This window comes from Festucalex cinctus, chromosome 2 (assembly GCF_051991245.1).
Source record: "Festucalex cinctus isolate MCC-2025b chromosome 2, RoL_Fcin_1.0, whole genome shotgun sequence".
Taxonomy (NCBI): Eukaryota; Metazoa; Chordata; class Actinopteri; order Syngnathiformes; family Syngnathidae; genus Festucalex; species Festucalex cinctus.
The window spans coordinates 27,717,394-27,740,110 of NC_135412.1; the positions used below are offsets into that span (position 1 = coordinate 27,717,394).

Here is a 22,717-nt window from a genome sequence, read left to right on the forward strand (position 1 = left end):
AAAAGTGTAGTTTGAGGATCACTAGAGGTATGCAGCTCCCTCTAGTGGTGTTAAAAAAAACTACCACAAACTCCAGTTCGTTTGTATTTAACTTTAAGAATACATTTAATCTTTAAGAAATGTTTGTTTTTAAAAATTACAGTTTTTATTATTTTGCTGTGCAATACATTGGCATTGAAATGTTGATTTAAGTATATTTTTTAGTTGATTTCTTTTAATGTAATAATTGTAAATGAGTCAATAATTACGTACACCTTTTTATTCTGCAATATACAGGATGATTCAAAAAGAATGATCAATGATCAGTCTGAAGGAAAAAAGGCAACATAATTAAATAAATAACACTGATAATAAAATCATTCTACTAAAAAGTCATGTTTTATTTCACGTTACAAGTGCTCAATATGGCCTCCCCTTGCAGCACGAACAACATCAATACGATATGAGAATTCTTCCCAAACACGTTGAAGCACATCAGGACCAATTGAATTGATCGCTGTTGTTATTCGATGTTTTAAGTCATCCAGGTCAGTTGGTAATGGCGGAACAAAGACTTGATCTTTTACAAACCCCCAGAGAAAAAAAAATCACAAACTGTGAGGTCAGGGGATCTAGGAGGCCAAGCACAAAAAGCAATGTCTTTGGCCCCTGTCCGACCAATCCATCGCTGAGGAAGTTTTTAATTTAAAAATGCTCTAACTGATAAGCTCCAGTGGGGAGTCGCCTCATCTTCTTGAAAAATGAATCCATTTGAATCAGCTTCTATTATTGGGAAGAGCCAGTGACGTAACATATCCTTATAGCCTTGCCCTGTAACAGAGTTTCCCTCGAAAAAGAATGGGCCATAAACCTTGTTGCAGGATACAGCACAGAAAACGTTTACTTTAGGGTAATCGGTTTCATATTGAATAATTTCGCGAGGATTTTCGGTTCCCCAAATTCGCACATTATGTCGGTTGACTTTGCCATTCAGATGAAAAGTGGCTTCGTCACTGAAAATTAATAGTGACCTGAAGTTTTCGTCGTCCTTCAGCATTTGCTGCATCTGCTTGCAAAATTCCATTCGTCGTAGGTAGTCATTGCTTCTCAGCACCTGAACGAGCTGCAGTCTGTACTGTTTCAATTCCAACCGTTTTTTAAGCACACGCCATACTGTGGGTTCAGGAATGCCCAGCTCACGACTTGCACGGTGTGTGGATTTCCTTGGGCTCCGACTAAACGCAGCACGGATTCTCGCCACATCTTCCTCGGATGTGTGCGGTCGCCCAGGACTTTTACCTTTACACAGACAGCCACTCTCTTCAAACTGCTTAAACCACCTTCGGATGTTCTTGGGAGAAGGAGCATCGCACTTGAATTTCACTCTGAATGCACGCTGCACTGTAATCACTGATTTAGTTTTTACAAACTCAAGAACGCAAAAAGCCTTCTGTTGGGGGGTCGCCATTTTTTTTGTGTGTGTCACTGCCAGGCGCATGAATCTGTCACGTGACAATTATAGAAAACTGGGAAATTTTATCTTTCAAACACCCACTCCCTCATTCTGATTCATACATTTACTTACGAAATATTTGATCATGAAATACAGTCATTCTTATTTTTTAATCACCCTGTTGAACACACCGTTTTAGGAATAAAATTGTCTCAACGACTTTGTGATCCACCACACTCCACACCAGTAGACGTAAGTAATTGTACCGAAACGTCATTTACCAACCGCCAATGAACAAAACGAAGAAGAAGCGCGCCTCCGAGAGAGGACGAAGAAGAAGCAGAAAAAGCAGCGCGCTCCGATGAAAACATGTCGGCCAAGGTTTTCTGTTAAGTGGCCGCGGCCTGCATCATTCTCATAGCATTCATGGAGATTCCCCGGAAAAAAATTCGGTCCAGTCATGGCGAGCAAAGCTTACCGGCCAGCGGCGTCACAAGCAGCCAGCCGAGGGAAGCGAACAAGGCTGAGAGTACTTTTGTGGAGGGCGCGGTACTTCGCATCACTATGAAAAACTTCCTGTAAGTTGTTCGTCATAAATGCTGATGTTTCAATAAAGTCATCAGGGCTTGTATGCCACATTGGAGTAAACAAAAACTCGACTCTTGTCGTCGTTGCCGAGTTACGTATGGGGTTTTCTGCTTACCGTCCTTTCAACTCGTCGATTACCACATCCAAGCCAGTGTCCAACGAAATGTTTTAAAACTATTATTAGTTATTTATTTATGAAAGTATATTTACAATAGAATTGTGTACAATATCCATTATCAGTTGTTGGTGTAGTGCAGTACAGGACATGAACGTGATACATGAATAAAAACACAAGTACAGAAAATAACTTTGGTAGAAAAGTCACCCTGTCGAATACTACTGGAGTAAATGTTTTAAAAGTATCTGACATTTGATAGACTCTAAAGTAGTTTTCTGATATGTGCCCCGCCCACCTCCCTTCATCAACAAACAGGCACAGAAATGAAAAGCACACTTCAGTGGAATATTGAATATATGCAAACAAGGAATATAGCACCGTTAAAGAATAAAGGAAGCAAAATTCAAAACAAACGACACATCTTGCATTGCACACATGAAGGGGGGGTAACCTCATTGTAATAGTTTTGGCCTTCGTTCCCAGCGTGCTTGCTTCTTTTATGATCAGGAGTGGTGATCTATGATGATGTCTTTGTTTGATACATGTTTTCCACCTGTTTGGTTGATCATCCATTCACCCATTCATCCATTCATTTTCTGAACCTCTTTCATTTGTTTTCTGAACCTATGAGGCCAGTTAAACTTGCTTGCGACATAGTTGACCGAATGCTCCAGCACCCCCGTGACCCTTGTGAGGAATAAGCGGTTTTAAGAAACTGGATGGATGGATAGTTGACCTAGTTAGGTTTATATCGACTTGGAATTCGAAAAAGGATCTGTGGGCCGCAAATTCCCGGACTTCATTGACTGAACGATTTCGTGTAACATATTTTTGGCGTGGTTTTCACGCAAGCGGTGGGGGGTGGGAATACTAACTAATATTTTTCTTGCTCTTTCAGGACATACGACTACACTGTGGTTCATCCGGGACCAAACTTGAACATGGTTATTGGAGCGAATGGAACTGGCAAGTCCAGCATTGTGTGCGCCATCTGTCTGAGCCTGGCAGGCAAGGCCACTGTCCTGGAAAGAGATGACAAGGTCAAAAGTCAAAGGCTGAATAATGTTAATGAAAACATGATTACATTGCACCAAAAACACGCTGCAAGACGTTTGTTGAGCTCCTTTTTTCAGACGTATAATGATGACTTATTCTTCTAGGTTGGGGGCTATGTGAAAAAAGGATGCAACCAAGGATTTATTGAAATTGAACTGTAAGTTATCTGTGACCTCTGTAACCTATATTACTGGCACAGACATGCTCTTTTAAGTTGAAATGGATCAGTTTTGTAGTGCTTATGTTATTAGGTAGCAGACCAGCCATTATGTTTGACATGCATTCATCCAAACATTATTTACCTGTGAGATCAAATTCCTTCCACAAACCTGATGATGCAGGTTTGGTTCCCAGTCTGACCCTTTTGAAGTGACTAATGTGCTGCCTTATTGGATGTAAAAACCAAAAAAAAACATTCCACTGCGATTATGAAAGTAACAATGATTCAGTTTCCAATAGTCCCACCTTTCTATGCAGCCTGAATTCATTGCTAGGTGGAGTAGAAATGTCATTGTCAACACTTCTGATTGTTTGATTTCACACAGTGTGTCGACATGTCAAGCACATGATGTTATTTAGTTTGTTATATAAAGGTTTACAAACCAAAGAGTTAATGTTTATTTTGGTGAAAAACTAGAACATTTCATGAGAAGCAGGCCTGCGATTTATGATGTTCATGAAAATTCTGTAGTTCAGAGATTGCCTAATTACAAACTCAAATTCTTTTCAGTTTTAAGAATGGTGGAAATATAATAATTAACCGAGAGATCCATGCGAAGACCAACCAGTCTGTGTGGAGGCTGAACGGAAAAACTTGTAACCAGAAAACAGTAGAGGAGGAAATCAAGGCTTTGCAAATTCAAGTCAACAACCTTTGCCAGTTCCTGCCTCAGGTACGTTTCAATCTGGACTCTCTCCCAAGAACATTTGTGTCAATCTAGTCAGACTTCCCTTCAATGCCTTTGGTTTTTCTGTGCCAGGAAAAAGTGGGGCAATTTGCCAAAATGTCCAAAATCGAATTGCTGGAGGCAACCGAGAAGTCTGTAGGTCCCCCGAAGCTGTACGAGTATCACTGCGAGCTCAAAAACTCTCGCGTCAAAGACAGAGAAATGGAGGTAAACGCGTACAACACAGCCTTTGTGTTCATCTTGACAGTACCATTAAAGCTACTCTATGTAGGATTTCTCAAAAAAATATCTTAACAATAGCCTTTTTATTTGACCATTTATGACTGAAACATATTCTAATTAGTAGATCAACATCTTCGCTGTTCACAATGGGTACTCCTACAAGCCTCTGGCCAATATTATTTAGGAAGCGTCCGGTCCGAATCCTTCGAATTTCCCGCCCTCTGTCTGCGGGATGTGACGTCATGCGCGTCATCGTCAGTTGTTTCCTGTCGCGCGAAGACGGAACGAGTACAGATTTTCGCTGCCCCAGACACCCGCTGTTACTCCGCGGAAGGCTGTTTAAAAAAAAAAAAAATGAAAACAATGTCAAGTGTCACGAAAAAAAAACGAGAACGAAAGTGAACATTGGTTTGACATTTCAGCGGTGGAGAGCGTTGAGATCGGACTTGGATTAGAAAAGTGATTCACAGCTGGCTTTCTTTCTACTCCAAAAGGTAAGAAGCGAGTATCTTGACATTTAGAAAAAAATGTGTTGTTTTCAAATAGCAGTAACCTCAAGATCGATCACTTCTCGGTCGTAACTATTGGGGTGAAAGTGAGGTGGACGGCAACATTTAGCGTGAAAGGGGCGGCAAAGTTGAATGTAATAGAACAGAATGACTTTATGAAGAACAGACGTTCCATTCCGCGGCGTTTCAATCAGGCTAAATGTCGCCTTATTTTCCTCCGTGAAAACAGCCTATTGTAGATACATTATGCTAACGGAATGTGAACGGGACTACTCAATGGCGATAACATGCACGGCCGTATCACACTAAGTAGTGAATGGGTCTATATGTTTTTCACAATCGTCAATTTCCATAAATGACAGCCCACCTTTCGGCTAACGCACAATGACGCTAGACTGGGGGCGACATACACTAATAATGACTAGAATCAGGTTGACGTCCGTCGAGCGGGGTGACTACAATATGTAACTGCATATTAACAACGGAATGAGGTCCAATTAATTGACGTAATTTGCACATCGTTTTGGAGTACAGCACAGGACTGGACTTCGACCGACTAAAGCAATATGATCTGCACGTCCCGTGGACATCAATTGTTTAGTGGGGATCGAGAGTCTCATTCCGTGAAGTGGCCAGCTTTGTATAACATTATAAAACTTCTTACCTCTGAAAACATAGTTTAATTGGATATGAAGAGCCCAGTCTTCAGTATTGAGGTTGTGCACGTACGAGTGCGCGCAGCGTGTACGAGCGTGCAGTTTGTTTTCGGCCACAGGTGGCAGTAGAGATTTGAAATTTTCAATCTTACATAGGGCTGCTTTAAACTTTATCATTAAAGATGCGAACAAATAATCCAAAATTCAACATTTTGCTGTTTTGTAAGCGGAAGGATGATGTGTTTCCATTGTTGCGTCTTTCAGAATGTCATAAAGGAGAGAACCAGCTACCTGGAGAAAACCAAGCAGCGTTACGAAACAAACAAACTTGACGAGAAACGCTATTATGAGAAGAAGAGGCATCTGGATGTGATTGAGTTGCTTGAGAAGAAAACACCCTGGGTGGTGAGTAGGCTTGCAAAGGGGTGGACATCGTACAGTACATTTCCTGGGGATGTTAAGTTGGAGAATTTTGAAAATACTGTAAATGGGGGATTTATGGAAATTGGGGGTCATTTAATGGAAAGATACAGTATCATATAAGCAAAAGGACATAAAAAAAAATATATATATATATATATATATATATATATATATATATATATATTTATTTATTTTTTATTTTTTTCCATTTTCTTTTTGAACACATTACAGGTTACATCGATCACATCACATCATTTGCACCATTGACGTCCGAAAGAAGGTTTGACGGGTAGAAGCCTTGACTTATTAGAAATCCGTCCCCATCGATTCCTACTAAACGCATCAGTCATATACATTGATTATGGTAGTCATTGATTCATATCGTTGTCCATCAATCCCATACTTATATCTCTGCACATTCCTCGCTCAGCTCATTTTGAACGTCCGTGTGAAAGTTGCGGCTGGTCTGTCATTTGGAACTGGTGAGCCGGTCCCCAGACGCCACTAGCAGGCCCACTCCGCCAGGCGAGCAGTCAAGGCGAGCGCATGCGTTAACCAGTAGCGTCTTCGCTGACCTTGGATCAGCTTTCACATGTGTGGCTATCAGAAGAGTAGATCGGCTTGCATTCTGCTCATTTCGTTTGAATAAAAATTCAGCTGTCTTTTGTCCACCTGTTTTACAAGAGAATGTTTTATCTCCTCAATCTCGCCAGCTCTTTTTACGCCAGGCATGGTGCAACAATGTAGTTAAAAATCCCAATGTAAAAATCAACAAGTTAGAAGTCGAGTGCAGGAGGAAGTACAGATGCGTCCTCGAGTATATTATTAAAAACATGACATTTAAATAATTCATTGGCAAGTATAACTTATTATTATTATTAAAGTATAGATGGTTTCTTTGAAGAACAGAAACATGAATGTTGTTGAATATTCCCAATTGGAAGTCTACAAACCCGTTAATTCCAATGGAAAATTTACAGCTTTGAAAATTGTGGGAATTTTGCGACCCGAGTAGTGAGTGGAAGATATACCGGTAGTAAACTCTGGCTGACACATGAGAATGTTCATTCAAAAAATTCAAGCCGCTTGTTCCCTCTTTAGGAGTACGAAACCACCCGCGAGAAGCTTGAGTGTGTGAAAAAGGAACGAGACCAGGCTAGAAGGCAACTGGCTGTCCTCAAGCAGTCCCATGCGCCCATGTTGAGCAAACTCCAGGCCATTGAAGAGCAGCTAAAGCCTAGTGATGCACAAATGAAGGAAAAGGTGACTCATTTTGGATTCTACACAAAGCATAATTGTACATGCCTAGCTTATCTACAGCCTATTGTTGATCCATTTCATTCGTGGAAAAAACATAAACTTTGCATGGCTGAGTAACATAGCCAAGAAATACCTCTAATGCCTGCTCCAAGTGCCACACCGGAGAGGGTTTTCAGTGGCACTGTAAAATGAACAGGGCAAGCCTAAAAGCCTGATGTTGTAAACAGGCTTGCCAAAAGTATCTGTAGAATGCTTTTGTGTTAACATTTTTTGTGACGAAGGAAGCAGGGCCTTCTATTCATGTTACTATCATTGACAGTGCTGTTGTGAAATATTAATCCAAAGAGAACCTTTTTTTTTTTTTTTATAATTTACTGATGTTATATTGGTGAAATGTTTACGTAAAATATACTAAGAATTGTGTCTAAAGACACAAATGGAAGCACAAGCAGTTTTTTTTTACATTATAAATAAATAATATTTTCTTTTTATATCTTCTCTGGAAGTTGAGTCTCATTCCCTTTCCCTGTGCAGTATAATCATTGTTTTTTGTTAATAATTGTAATAGTAATAAATTATTTTTCAGAGTGCTGCCATCAAAGATGCTTCCTTGAAATGCAAAGAAAAACAAGACCAGTTGGATCGAATTCACAAACAGGTGAGTGACAATTCACAGAGCTCTGCCAAGGGTGGTGGTTTGCATATCAACACAAAGCATTCTGGACACTGAACGGTATGTTTTGAGTAGATGTAAAAATTGTCGTCACGGAGCGAACATAATCTGATGAATCAAAAATTAATAAAAAAAAAAAATGAAGTAGAAGTCAAAAATGTTCTTGCGTTTGTGATAAATAAGAGTTAAACGCTAGAAGAAAACAGAATAAAAGACTAAAACAAAGTTAAAAGACCTCATGATAAAAGGAACTAAAAAGAAATAAAAAGGGGAGGTATAGATTGAGAAGGAGTTCATGGGTATACATCCTGTATTTATATAGTGCATTTTCCTGGGTGAAAACGTAAGACCCTACCTTTAAGGGCTATATAGATAAACTTGACTTGACTTGACTTGACTTGACCATAGCGGCTAAATACAGCCTCAGCGTGTTTTGGTCCTGATTCTAGGAACAGTTAAAAGGCTGCTGCCAGAGGACCTTAGGATCCGTGTGGGTGATACTGTAAAAGTAGGTCAGATAAATAAGATGGGCCAAGACCTTTAAGACATTTAAAAACTAATAAAAACACCAAATTAAGTTATTAGAGACTTAGTAGTTTAAAAACACATATAAAGTGTTAATTGTTCCTTATTACTCCTCCTGTCCACAGATTGAAGATATAAAACAGGCATTTAAAATGAAGCAGACAGAAGAAGATGATCAGAGGAAGCGCATAGAAAACGTCAAATTGCTGATCAAGGACTTGGAAGTCGTACTTGCCGAAGCTGGCAACCAACCCGACGTAACACCGAGGATTAGTGAAGTCAATGCCGAGTTGAGGAACATTCAGCTGGAGAGAGGCAAGGTGGAGGAGGAGAAAGCTGACCTGCGTCGGGAGAAGGACAACTTGTCTGCAGAATTGAGAAGTAAGTAAGCACAAAGGACACGTGAGGATGACAACGCCAAATCGTTTTCCTTTGTGATGATTGACAGTGTTGGAGAAAAAGCTCAACGACATGAATAACATGATGATAGTAAAAGAGGAGAAGCTGCGTGGACGCCACAGGGACACGTACTCTGCTGTGCAGTGGCTCAGGCAGAACAGACACCTCTTCAGTGGAAATGTCTACGAGCCCTTGATGCTTGTGGTGAGTCGGGACTTGTGAAATACTCGTTACGGGGGCGGAAGAAGTCGCCAAGTTGTCAACATGGAATTTGCTTTTGTGAACAAGCTCCTCTCCGAAGCCATGTTGGAGATTGTGGCACACCGGTCCAGCAGTAAGACCACGATTCAGACTGATGTCCAGATTTTTTTTTAATTTCTCATTCTCCACCAATGACGTTATCACATTTTGAGACACCGTGAAAAGTAAAATAAATAAAATATAGGCCCGAATGAGTCTGATGCTAACAGTATACAAATAAATCACTCATAGAGTGTCAATAATATAGTCAATAAACCAAAATACAAATAAATCAAAACCTATTTACCATGTGCTCCTCCTGAACATGTGTTCACAAGCCTTCAAAATAAAATATCTACTCATTCAAGTTTTTAGATATTAAAACTCAAAACATTTAGTACACCATGTTTTACACAAAATGTACTCTTATTCTTATATTCCTATTTATTAACCTTCTGTCTAAATGAACATAAATCCACTATGTATTCATGAAAATATTAAACAAATTTACGTATTGCAAAATTATGTCGCACAGCTACAGTGATACAAAAATTGCACATGAGCGGGAATGGACTCCAGAAGCTGCCTTAACAATACCTACTCTTTAGCCTTAATGTTTATACATCAAGGCTCAAAATAAGCGGTTTCACATTGCAGTTTACAAGATAAAATTAGCATTTTGCACCACAAACAAATGCATTGCAGGGCATTTCACACTTCCAAAATTTGTACAAGTAAAAAGAACATTTGCCGCAAACCTACATTATTAGTATGTTGCTTGCTAAAATGCTAGCTGCCAAGTGGAGTTGCACAAAGGCTGTTAAAGCCTTTATTTTATTTTTTTATTTAATGCCTTATGTTTTTGATACAATAAATGCCAAGTTTAAATTTGTATTTGTTTGAAATGAAATTGCAATAAAAATCTTCCTAGATGATAAATTACATTTTGCTGCTATGCACAATGTGAATTTAAGAAATAAAAACGGTTGATTCTATATAAAAAGAAACGATTAACTGTTCATTATGACGTGAAATGTATTATGCTTTTAAATTTTGCTTCTTCAGATCAACATGAAAGATAATCGCTTTGCCAAGTACATGGAGAACCACATCTCCTTCAATGACCTAAGGGCCTTCGTCTTCCAGAAGAAAGATGACTTGGACAAGTTCATGACAGAGGTGAAGACACTTAGGATTATTTGGTGAACTTTACAATCAAATGCAATATTACCAATCAAGTTTAAACCCCAGATAACGTGTATTTAGTGTGTGTTGAGGATTCAAACTCTGAAGTGTTTATTTTGGCGGTAGAGGAGCACACGAATCTCCAGTTGCACTCAACAATTTCATTATTTTAATAAGTCACTAACAGGCACACACTCTACAAGTTAGCTATCAACTATTGATTACCAAGTGTAAACATTAAAAACGATCATATAGAGGCATAAACTCACATTTTCTAACAGTACCCAGATAAGAATGTTACCCATCAATTTAAATTTGAATGAATTAGAAGGAGCTCTTACATCTCAACCAACGGAAAAGTTTTAACAATGATCTTTCAAATTAAAAGCACAATTTCAAAAGGAGATGTAATGAAATGCTGTGCACTAAATGGCTTGAAGAGTTCTTAACATTGTGAATGTTTTTGACTTCAGGTGCGTGAAAACCTGAAGTTGAGAGTCAATGCTATTATTGCTCCAGCAGAGACATGCTCAAGAGCTTCTCCATCGCGGCATATTGAATCCTTGAGGTGAGCGTAAGAAAAGTCATGACACATTAAAGTTGGGACATTGTGGATTATTGTGTGAAATATTTCTGACTTCAATATAAGTGTGATTAATTAACTCTTTTACTGCCCAACGTTATCCAAAAAGACAATCCCTAGAGTGCCAGCCAATTTTGAGCATTTTCAGTCATCTTTCAAGGCAAACAGAATTTTGCGTGCTATGACTAGGTAAACATGGTAGATACCAGATGAAAAGTATGAAGAAAGAAGAAATGTATGATTCTACCTTATTTCATTCTTTAGCAATCACCATTTGAAAATAGGTAATTTGAGCGTCACCAAGCTATAATGGAAAAAAAAATAAGGATAAATCAATATTTTTGTGAAAAGATACATTAGTTGTGAGGGAAGCTAGCTAACTACAATGCTAGACATCAGTCGGACATTTAAAAGACAAAAAAATGAGCTAAAAAAAAAAGTACAAAATAACACTTTAAAAACAAAGCGTACTTACCCATGGTAGAAGAGCCATGGAAGAAGTCCCAGAAATAATGTCCAAAAAGCATTTCGATATGACGGCAGGCAAGCGGGGCTATTGTTTACAAATAGGACTCTATATACACGGTTATCGCCTGAACTCAACTCTCCAGCGTGAACCCCCGTGATCTTGTGGATTTCTGGACACGTACAGCAAAAAAAAAAAAAAAAGTAGTTGACGTCAATTCACGTTGATGGCAGCACTTGTTGGGATTTCTGTTCACGTTAATTAATGTTAACGGCAGGAAAAGAGTTAATAACCTTTAAGGGTGTATATATATATATATATATATATATATATATATATATATATATATATATATATATATATATATATATATATATATTTTTTTTTTTTCAATTCTCTGATCCTCGTGTGTCATTGCAGGCGTTTTGGGTTCTTTACCTACCTCCGCGAAACATTTGATGCCCCTGATGAGGTGATGAGTTATCTGTGTTATCAGTATAAAGTGCATGAGATCCCCATAGGCAATGAGCAGACCGAAGCCATGATAAAAACGGTATTAACTTCAAAAGCCACAATCTCGCTAGATAAGATCCAGGAATGAGATTTACATTCTACACACATTTTGCAGGTGATAGAGGAGCCATACCTTAAAGTGCTTTATACGACTGACCAGAAGTACACGGTAAAGAAGTCCTTCTACTCCAATATTGTCTCCACCAAAAACACGACGGTGTATCCGCCCAGGTATCTCAGCATCACCGTGGACGCTGAGCAGAAACGGCAACTGGAGCAGCAGATGAAGGTGAGAGACATCCTGCAATGTTTACACGCATTGAAGCTAAATAAAGGATTTTGAAAATGAGCTGCGATTTGAACTGCACTCATCGTTTACTTGGTTTATAACCAGGTACGGGAATGAGTAGACATAAGACTCTGTTTCTCGCTCACCCTTAAACAGGACCACACATGGCAAATCACATTTTTCAGGGTTGGTGGTGGTCCAAAATGTAATATTTACTCGCCCATCAAGGTTTGCCAATCAAGGCTACAAGGCATTGATGAGCAGTTGAACTCGGTACAAAAAGAAGCGGCCGTGCTGGATCGTCGTGACAACGAACTGTTGACAGAGAAGAAGAGCCTCTTGGAATTAAAGGGCAAAAGGAGACAGCTGGAGCAGAAAATTAGCACCAAACAGGACAGGTATGATCAAAATCCACCGGTGCTTCTTTCTACCGTAACGTTTGGACTACAAGCTTTTCACCTCATCTTTTAAGCCGCAGCTGCTCTGTGGTAGAACTTCTGGAGTTCAACTTCCTCTTAGTTTACCGACACAGTTTTTTGCTTGACATCTTCAGTTGCTTAATTTACTGGGTGTGGCTAATAAATCAAAATGCTCTGAAGACAACTTTTTATTGATTACTTCCATGTGTTTTAGACTGAGACAGCTGGAGCAAAGTAGTATTGACCTGAAGAAGATTGAGGCAGAGACAAAAGAGAAAATAATTGCTGTCAATTCCAAGAAAACATCCATAGTTACTGCAATGTTGGCACAAATGAAGGTAAGGCTGAATGAACTGAAATGTGCAACTCTAATACATCTTCTGAGGTTTATACATTGTATGCTTGGAATTACCTGTCAACTAATTGTTCAAGATAGGTAGAACCCCAAAGAATTTTGGAGAAAATCCAAACATTATTAGAGGTGGGAATCTTGGGGCACCTCACGATTCGATTGCGATTACGATTCAGAGGCTACGATTCGATTATAAAACGATTATTGATTTCCCCCCAGGCAGCAGAAAAAAAACAATGTATTTTGGTGCTTTTAATGTTTCGTACATTAGTTACAAAAATAGTACAAAAGTCCTCTCAGGCCTAAATAAACTACTATTTCAGTATCAAGTTAACAGTTCAAAACAGTAAATAAAATACTCAAGTCCTCATTCTGTAACAACAGCTTTTAAGTATATTCAGTCTTCAACAGAATAAAACATAGCATTGAGCAAAAATATATTATTTTTATCCACTCAAAAGTGCACTGAGATATAAATGAAAGACAATGTGAACTACTACTTCAATACAAATGCCTAAAAAAAAAAAAAAGTGCTTTCCTGCTTTTTAAGTTGTGTAAAGATGAACATGTAAACATTAAAGTTTCTCAGAGGTACAAAAAAAAAAAAAAAAAAACCTCAAGTGCTTTTCTGCTTTTTAACTTGTGTAAACATGAACGTGTAAACATTAAAGGGATCGTTCGGCTTTTTTAACATGAATCTCAATTTGATCCTCACCTCCCGTGTGTGCGATCAGCACTGACTTCTTTCTGACAGCGTTCGGTGACACGCGTTCATGTTCGACGTTGGACGAGAGGAAAATAGTCCAGCAAGCTGGCTGGGGTCTCGGAAATAAAGCCTTTTTCTTCTAAAAACTATTTGTTTTCAAAAGCGTGATACATTTCCACCACAATACTCTTTTCTGAATAAAGTCAGACGCCATTACCGCCAGCCACTACTTTTCTGTTCGTTCGTTCGTATCACTGCGCGGCGCCCTGTAGAACGCTAACCGACGCACTGCAGCCAGCTAGCTGATACTTCCGCCTGAAGTTGTTTGCCTTTTCGGAGCAGGTCTGATCTGACGAAGAGGTGGGTTGGTCAGCTCAGCCATGCTTGTTGTTGTTTTGAATGTCGAGGCGTGAGTTGTGGATGTGTACTCTCGGTCCGTCCCATTAAGCGTCCCGAAGACCGCGCGCGCTACTGCGTTTCAGTTCCGCGTACTTTCCGCTCCGGTCCACTTTTAGTTTCGGTTCCCTTGGCATATTTATATAATCGGAATTTGGACTTTTGTGAATCGTTCTCGATTGTTCCACGGCCGAATCGTGAATAATCTAAGAATCGGAAATTTTGAACACCTCTAAACATTATTGTACTGTATTTTTTATTTTAATGACTTTAATTGGCTGTTCTTGCGTGCAACGTACCGTATATACGAGGGTTGGGAACGATAAACGTTTTTGTGATACATTGATTGTCGTATTAAAAAGATTACGATTTGATTCAGAAGTATTAAAAATAAATTTTTAAAACTAAAAAAGTAAATCTTACTGCTGTCTGCTGCACATTGCACTTTCAAGTATTAAAATATGAGCTGTCGAACGATTACATTTTTTAATCAGATTAATCACATCTTGGAATTTTGATTAATCACATTTAATTGCTTAATTAAAAAGGCTTGTTTAATCAACATATTTTTGCCCACAAAATTTGAAGAGCACCTGTCATGTTAATTTTTTCAACATTTAATGTTATGAGGATATCTTCAATATTTTCGGATCCACTGCACATGCTCATTATTCTGCCCTAGCTATGTCCCCGCTGTAGACAGACAGATAACTCCTTCAATGAAACCCCTGTTGATGAATCTTGCAACTTTATTCACCATGCAGATGACTCAAGAAGGTGTAAAACTACAGTACAGTACAAAAAACATAAGAACACTTACATGCTGTTATGAAATAAAATACAATCAAAGGTTGTGCCTCACTTGTTTGCTGTATGCCAAACAACACACTAACATAGCATTCTAAGTTAGCATGTTAGCTAGCTCACGTGCTAACCGTTAGCTTGATGCTAATCGCAAATAAACGTTTCTAGCATCTCTTCACTGCAAACGATTAACCCCTGTAATGTATAATGGTTCCACATTTCAGACAAAACTTTTTATATTATCGTCACATATAGGCTGAGGACACAGAGCTGCAATCTGTTTGTGTAGCTTCTTGACGTGACGCTAAACAGGAAGTCGTAAACCCAACAACATCCGATTTTCCTTTCACAATAGATGCAACTTTACAGAATAAGCAGTTCTGTAACCATAGAAACAAAAATAAACAATACATGGCTCTTCAAGAGCCTGTACACTCATCCTGTTTCTAATCAATTAATTACTTGCATAACTTAAAATGGGGGGAAAAAATGACCCCAATATTTTGACATGAACAAATATTTTGAATGTCATACACATTTATTAAACGTTTTACTTTAAGGCATGTAGGTATGTTTATTGCGCAAAGCTAAAGAATCATCTGCGGTCAAAATTAAGTGTCATTAATTTGCATTAATACAATATGATTATTGTCATTTTTTGTGATTATTTCATTAGTTAACCTTGAACTTTGACAGCACTAATTAAAATACAGATTACTCTAAATCAGTGGTGCCCAAGTCCGGTCCTCGAGAGCCCCTATCCAGCCTGTTTGCCATGTCTCCCTCCTTTAACGCAGCTGAATCTAATTCTCAGCTCATCAGCAAGCTCTGATCATGATCCTGATCATGAATCAGGTGTGTTGGCGGAGAGAAACATAGAAAACAGGGGCTCTCGAGGACCGAACTTGGGCACCCCTGCACTAAATCATATTGATTAGTTTAAATATGTTTTTGAAAATGTGTTGTGTAATAAGAATAAAATAAGAGCTCCGACAGGTAGCCAAAATCCATGTTGCCTTGGGTTGGAAATTCCACTCTGATGTCCTTGGATGTTGACCCGTTTTTTTAAGATTCTGTTGCATTGTTCCCTTTACAATGCCATTTTGACCTCAGTTGTCCCTCATTCTTCCTCCCACCTCTAAGCTGCGAGCCAAGTTGACCATGGAGAAGGTGTACCTGTCATTGGACGTAGTGGGGCTGTTGGCAGAGAAGACCAGGCTGGAGAACAGTTGCAGAGAAATCACGAGCGAACTCAAAAGCATTAGTGTAAATATTTTGCCCACCAGTACATGTTCACCAACTTCCAGCTATGTGTTGCTGATGTCCTTGTTGGCTGTATGTGTGTGTTTATGTAGCAAAAATGCAACCAGCTAGAGGCGAATACAACTCAGCTGAAACAAGAGTGCAAAGAGATCATGAAGAAAGCCAAATCAATCTGCAAGATGCAGCCCGACGAGCCGTTACCCGAATATCTCCATCATGTCAGCCAGCTTCTTGCTGTCCACCAAATAATATACCTGATATGTGATGAGATTGGTATTTGCGCACAGTTGAAATCCAACTTGTCTTACGATTGCAGGCTTTCAGCAAACTGCCCGACACGCTGGACGAGTTGGACGCCATGTTGAATGAAGAGCGGACCAGAGCCGACTGCTTTCCCAGACTCAGTCAAAAGGTATACTGGACGCTTGACAATCACACCAAAGAAGTGGTGAAAGTTAAGGAAAAGAATGTACCATAAATATTAGCTGCTGCATACACAACAGCATTTGTCGCGTTTGACCTTGGTGGTGGTTGTGTCCCAGGTTGTCGAGGAGTGCAGCAAGCGGGAGAAGGAAATAAAAGAGCTGGAACATGAGCTGGCTGAGAAGAATGATGCCTTAATTGCTTTCAGACAGAGGATGTCACAGGTACACCGCCAGTCACTATCGCAGACGTCTTTTGGGTGAAATGTCAAGATAAACTTAAAATGCACACTGACCTTCAGCAGTTAACTTATTTTGACCTCTAAACTTTTGAAAATTTTTCAAAACTGACACAAAAGCATATATCTCCATGTTTTGGGAATTAAGTAAAATAATTTTTTTTTTTCCCCTAGCTCCAGGTTGAAGCTCGTAGTTTTTTTTATATATATGGTATTTTAAATTAATGTGTATTAACATTGATTTGCTAAATCCAGCCAAACAAAAAGCCACTGATGATTTCATTGATACTATGTATATAGTCTGTCATTATACCCGACAATAACAAAACCAACAAGAATAACAGCTGACAGTGCTACAATTATTGATAACATCTTTTCGAATACCATGGAGAAACATACCTCTAGTGGTGTGCTTATTTGTGATATTACTGACCATTTACCTGTTTATACAGTTTACAATTGTGAACTTAAAAGAATGGACGACTCAAGAATAATTACTTCTATGAGAATAAGAAATGAAGAAACAATCAATGCTCTGAACAATAGTTTAGAGCGCCAGGATTGGAGTTCAGTCTATGTTGATAGTGCTTATAGTATAGTGAATCGAATCGTAGACCCAAAAATCGTAATTGTATCGAATCATGAGACAGTCAAAGATGCCCAGCCCTACTTATAAAGTATAATACTTTAATAATTTTATATAAAGCATTTTATGAATTACTACCTGATAATTTGTAATATATATTTACAAAAAAAGACAATGTCTATCGCAATTTGAGAGGATATGGAGATTTTATATTACCTAAATTTAGAACTGTTCGTAAAAGTTTTTGTGTGTCTGCGTGGGGTCAAACTTTGGAACAGCTTCGAGGTACAACACAAGCAATGCCAAAACATCCACAGATTCAAACTGTCTTACAAACATATGGTTTGGTCTCAGTATTTGGAGAGTGCATCTTAAACCAACATCTATCTTTCAACTTATTGTTATAGAGTATACTTGCTGCCTTCTTATTTTACATACTATCTATTGCCACTGTTGGTATGCTTAGAATTATTGATATGTGCCATTTGTGGACTTGTTTTGTTTCTAGTTTGTCTTTTACCAAAGCTGATATTGTTATTTTGTATTACCATTGCTGGTATGAGCTGTTGATGTCATGTTACTTAATTAACACATTGTTTGTAAACACACAGTTTTTCAGTATTATGACAACCGCTGTTGGTTAGTGCAAGTTTGTAGGAAAGTAGCTAAATTTGTTTTTGATACTAATGATATTGGGGGTGGGACTTAATAAGTTTTTCTTCCTCCCAATCCTTTTCAGGCTAGGTTTAGAAAAAATGTGTCTAGAAAAATTGATATATTGTTAATGTTGATTATTGCCTGAAATAAATGAACAAAATGAAATGAAATGGAAAAAATTTAATGCATATATCTGTCAAGTTGTATTTTACAATTTTAAAAATGTGCAGAATTTCACAGGTTACTTTATGTTAAGATTAGATTGGTCTTACTATGAATTAAAAAAAAAATGCACTGAGCTGTCACCAACAGCTTAAAAATGCAATCATGCCATCTAGTGGCAGAAAAATGGCCTCAACACAAATCAATATCACACTCGGTTTTTACAGTACAGTACATCTTTTTAATGTTAACTAAATTTTGTGAATTGTTATGAAATTAAATTAAATTAATGTATCAATCACTAAAAGATTCAGCCATATTTCTGTTAATTAACATTTGTTCTCCGCTTTTATGTTAACAAGAGTATGAAAACTTCGGAAAAAAGTTTTACATTTAGAACAGATATGAAATTTGTGATTAATCGTGAGTTAACTATTGAAATCATGCGATTAATTGTGGGAATGCTGAAAGCGTTTTTTTTTTTTTTTTGTGCTGGTTTTAGCTGAAGTTTGCTGATAATCCCTTTTTTTTCCAGCACCCAAAGATGTGACAGAGGAGTATAGGCATTGCTTATAAATAGATGAATGAAAAAACTTTAGTATACTAGCAATTTATGGTAGGTGACTAGTGCTGACTACTGATTGAGAATGGGTGGATGGGTTTGTATTTTGTCATTTAACTAAAAGTTACTACTTAATAATTACTAGTAATACTACTACTGTTTCTGCTACTATTACTAGTAATTAATATTTAATGACTTTGTAATTTTCACTGAATTTATCATTCTATTTCCTTCATTAGCATTCAGCTTTCAGCATTCCCACGCAATTTCTGCAGAAATTGTACTTGGTCTAGTTCTGATTAAAAAAATTTAATCGTTTGACACCTAGTTATATGTAAGGTTTTTTTCTATCAACCAATATGAAATAATTTTATTGTGATATGACTTTTCAGCCATATCAGCCAGCCCTAGTAAATGTGTGTGTGTTTTGAACAGGCTAAAGAAAACTGGCTCAACCCTCTGAAAGAGCTGCTGGAGCAAATTAACGAAAAGTTCAGCGAGTTCTTCCGCGTCATGAAGTGTGCAGGAGAAGTGGATTTGCACGTTGATCATGAGGTCTCACATTTTATTTTCACCTCCTCCACTTTTGCCACCATTTCACTGAACATCCATAATGTCATTTGGCATCAAAGTCTCTTTTGGTATTTGATCGCTGCTGCCGCTCCGCCGTAGGACGAATACGACAAGTACGGCATCAACATTCGCGTCAAGTTCCACGAGAGCAGTCAGCTGCACGAGCTGACGCAATTCCATCAGAGCGGAGGCGAGCGCAGCGTCTCCACCATGTTGTACCTCATGGCCCTGCAGGAGCTCAACCGCTGTCCCTTCAGAGTGGTGGACGAGATCAACCAGGTTACCTCACACACCGACACATTTATTCCATCGTGATCTGCTGAAGTCAACGTGTGGATATTGGATGAAGAATGAAAATTAGGACGGACAAAATGATTATTGCTCATCATTTCTCACCGTCATCTAGGTGCCGCCGCCGCCGCCTCTTTTATTGTGCACATAATGTAGCGTTGGTGAACTAATCAGGCCAAGCGGCGAACAAACAACTCTTTAACGACAATTTGCAAGTAACTGTCGGATGTAACCACAACAGCTCCAAATGTGATTCGCTTACCAAAACAAAAGTCTGTTGCCTTCATGGCCTTGTCCAGAACATGGGAAACTACCAAACTGGTGACCAACCCACAAGGATTGCTTACAGAATTCTAGTGGATATGTTGAAGTAGTAATTGTAATTGTAGTAGAAAAAAACTGATATTAAGGCTTCATTTGCCTTTATCTTAAAGGGATAGTTCGGATTTTGGACAGAAATCTGTATTGCATTCTGACCTCCAGTGGTGTGCGATCAGCACTGACTTACCCCTGACAGCGTTCCGTGACATGAGAGGAAAGTAGTCCGGTAAGTGTGCTGGGGTCACGGAAATAAAGCGTATTTCTTCTAAAAAACAATTTGTGTTCAAAAGAGTGATACATTTGCATCACAAAACTTCGCCCTAGAAAAAAGTCAGACTCCATTACCGCCGGGCACTGTTTTTCTGTTCGTTGGTATCACTGCGAGGTGCTCTGTATACAGGCGTGCCTTCCGCCGGAATTATAGCTTCGAAAAGACAATCATTAGTGCGCATCTATCAGCTGCATAAGTTTTGTGATGCAAATGTATCACCTTTTTGAACACAAATTGGTTTTTTTAAGAAGAAAATCACTGTATTTCCGTGATCCCAGCAAACTTTTCAGACTACATTCCTCTTGACCAAAACTGGACCAGAACTCGTGCCACGGAACGCTGTCAGGGGTAAGTCAGTGCTGATCGCAAACCACTGGAAGTAAGAATGAAATACAGATTCATGTCCAAAAATCCGAACTATCTCTTCAAGATCCTGGAATCTATAATAGAGCTGATATTGCTTATTTTAATACATTTTTTGTTGGGTAAAAAAAATCATTTTTTTTCCATGGACCTTGAAAAAAAAATCGCATACGATATAAAAATCGCAATTTTTGAATTGCAAGATTATTTGTATTCATTTTCTACAATTGTTCAGCACTAGTGTTAATTTTATTCGCCATTTTTAAATTTAAGTCTCAGTTTTACTCCAGTTTCAATCCCGCTTATTAGTTTTTATCATAGTTAGTCAACCTCATCCTGTTTTTATTTAGTCAATTTTTAGTTGACTATAAATGGAGCGTTTAAGTCCAAGAAAAAGTAATTTTATTCGTCTAGTTTTAGTCAATGTTTTAGTCAGGACAGTCATTTTATCCCTGCATTTATTATTTATTTATTTATTTTTGTCAGCAGATTATGTTTAACATTTCGGATCTAAAATATTTCACCTACAATTTTATCTCATATTTTTTTTTATGAAAAACAACTTCACACACAATTACAGTGGCTACAATGGCTCCATGCTATGAGCTAGTAAGTTAGCCAGCATTAGAGGTCGGAATAACATTATTGTTGGAACTTTATAGCAGTTGGATTAATGTTACATTATAACTAATTTATTTATTTTTTTTGCCTTTCACCATGAATCCACCTCCTGTCTGTCCCATGTTTGTACATGTTGCATTCGCTAGTTGTAAATTTTAAAAGGGGTATGTCACTCTGACAGATTAGCAGAGACAAAAATCAGATCATTTTCATCTTGTTTTTGTTCATTACCTAAATTGTCCACAGATTTTAGTCCAGTTCATCTCTTCATTAGTCAATGAAAATGCGAGTGATTTAGTCCCAATTATTGTTTATTAATGAGGGATTTAGTCTAGTCTAGTTTTAGTCCAGTGTAAAATGTGTGTTGACGAAATTATTTTTGTTTAGTTTTCGTTGGTGAAATTAACACTAATCGCCACGATCATAAGAGTATTGTACTGTCATGTTTAGGGAATGGATCCCATCAATGAGAGGAGGGCCTTTGACATTCTTGTCCGCACCGCCTGCAAAGAGAGAACCTCGCAGTACTTCTTCATCACACCCAAAGTGAGCGTTTGAGTTTCATTTAATTCCGCTTTTGTTCCTCAAAGTCACCATTTGTCGTGTGGGTCCGCAGCTGCTGAAGAACCTCAGCTATGTCGAGGAGATGACCGTCCTTTGCGTCCAGAACGGCCCGCATATGCTGCGCTCCAACGAGTGGGACAACAGGGTTTTCCTTCAGCTCTGTCACCGGAAGAAAGAAGCTCAGGCTTGATTTGAGACCTTAAGAATCCTTGTGATGACACGGACATGTTGATGAAGAGAAAGGCACTTTAAAAGTTCAAACCGTTCACCAAGTCAAATTTCACATGACTTCAGCTCTGTTAGTTCGTGCCATGTATGATGCTAAATTTAGAACAGGCTTTGTGACACAAGGTTGTAATAACTGCAGATTTTGCACTGTCCTGTTCACAGTAAATGGTTCATATGTCATGTTTAACTGATCTAACGGTACATTGGATTTGTTTGTTTTGATGAGTCTCAAGATCAGCAAATAAAGCGACTCACAAAAGGTTAAGGATATTACGCTTTTAGGTGAAATTTGAGGGTATACCTAAAATGCACTCCAACCTTGACAGGTAAACAAACGTAAGTTGACCTCTGAACTTTTGAATGCGCAAGTCCCACTGTTAAATGTTTCTGTGCTTTTTGCACAACTTCTCTAACAAGGAGTTGGACGGCAACAACAATTTCATTTTTTTCCAAGGACGTGTGTCCACTTCTATCCCTTTCTGTGACTCCTTCAGCCCCACGTTCTCTTTTGCAACCTGCTGATGACACTGGGGCACATTTTCCACTTCCTGTTTGCAACCTCGTAACAAAATGTTGTTGGATGTTGTCTTGTTCGCATGATGTCAAAATGTGAACAAAATGATGACGAGGATACCAATTCGAAGAAGCAAGAATCTCCATCCATGGCCTTATTTGAGACAAGTGTTCGTTGCTGTTGACAATGTCTTGTGCCAGCCTAAAAGAACCAGCTTCTTGCATTCAAAATTTCTCTGTCTGCTCTGAAAAAAAAAAAGCACATTCAGGTAAAGTATTTTAAAGTATTTTTATTGACAATAAAGCCAATTATATGCCATATTGTTTACAGAATCAATAGGTTGTGTGTGTGTGGAAAT

General features: G+C 38.4%; 1 protein-coding gene across 3 annotated transcripts; it reads left to right on the plus strand.

Moving 5' to 3' along the window:
• Positions 1 to 1,728: 1,728 nt before the first annotated feature.
• On the plus strand, positions 1,729 to 22,110 carry smc5 (structural maintenance of chromosomes 5). 3 transcript variants are annotated; one of them, XM_077514160.1, is made up of 24 exons: positions 1,729 to 2,010; positions 3,037 to 3,178; positions 3,299 to 3,351; positions 3,925 to 4,087; positions 4,175 to 4,309; positions 5,754 to 5,894; positions 7,014 to 7,175; positions 7,759 to 7,830; positions 8,496 to 8,751; positions 8,819 to 8,973; positions 10,075 to 10,188; positions 10,668 to 10,762; positions 11,664 to 11,796; positions 11,872 to 12,045; positions 12,274 to 12,443; positions 12,679 to 12,802; positions 15,866 to 15,988; positions 16,078 to 16,207; positions 16,255 to 16,397; positions 16,528 to 16,632; positions 19,049 to 19,168; positions 19,286 to 19,465; positions 21,504 to 21,599; positions 21,670 to 22,110. In XM_077514160.1, exons 1-24 carry the CDS (start codon positions 1,859 to 1,861, stop codon positions 21,805 to 21,807), a joined length of 3,276 nt encoding a protein of 1,091 aa, XP_077370286.1. In that variant the 5' UTR covers positions 1,729 to 1,858; the 3' UTR covers positions 21,808 to 22,110. The 3 variants fall into 3 exon arrangements, with proteins under 3 accessions (XP_077370286.1, XP_077370285.1, XP_077370284.1); XM_077514158.1 differs by having other exon boundaries at positions 1,730 to 2,010; positions 16,078 to 16,203; positions 16,302 to 16,397; XM_077514159.1 differs by lacking the exons at positions 15,866 to 15,988; positions 16,078 to 16,207 and having other exon boundaries at positions 16,302 to 16,397.
• Positions 22,111 to 22,717: the final 607 nt, after the last annotated feature.

Coding starts and splice junctions, on each gene's coding strand:
- smc5 (XM_077514160.1), top strand. CDS start 1,859: ATGGAGATTCCCCGGAAAAAAATTCGGTCCAGTCATGGCGAGCAAAGC. Junction 3,352..3,924: donor GGATTTATTGAAATTGAACT/GTAAGTTATCTG, acceptor AATTCTTTTCAG/TTTTAAGAATGGTGGAAATA. Junction 4,088..4,174: donor TTTGCCAGTTCCTGCCTCAG/GTACGTTTCAAT, acceptor TTTCTGTGCCAG/GAAAAAGTGGGGCAATTTGC.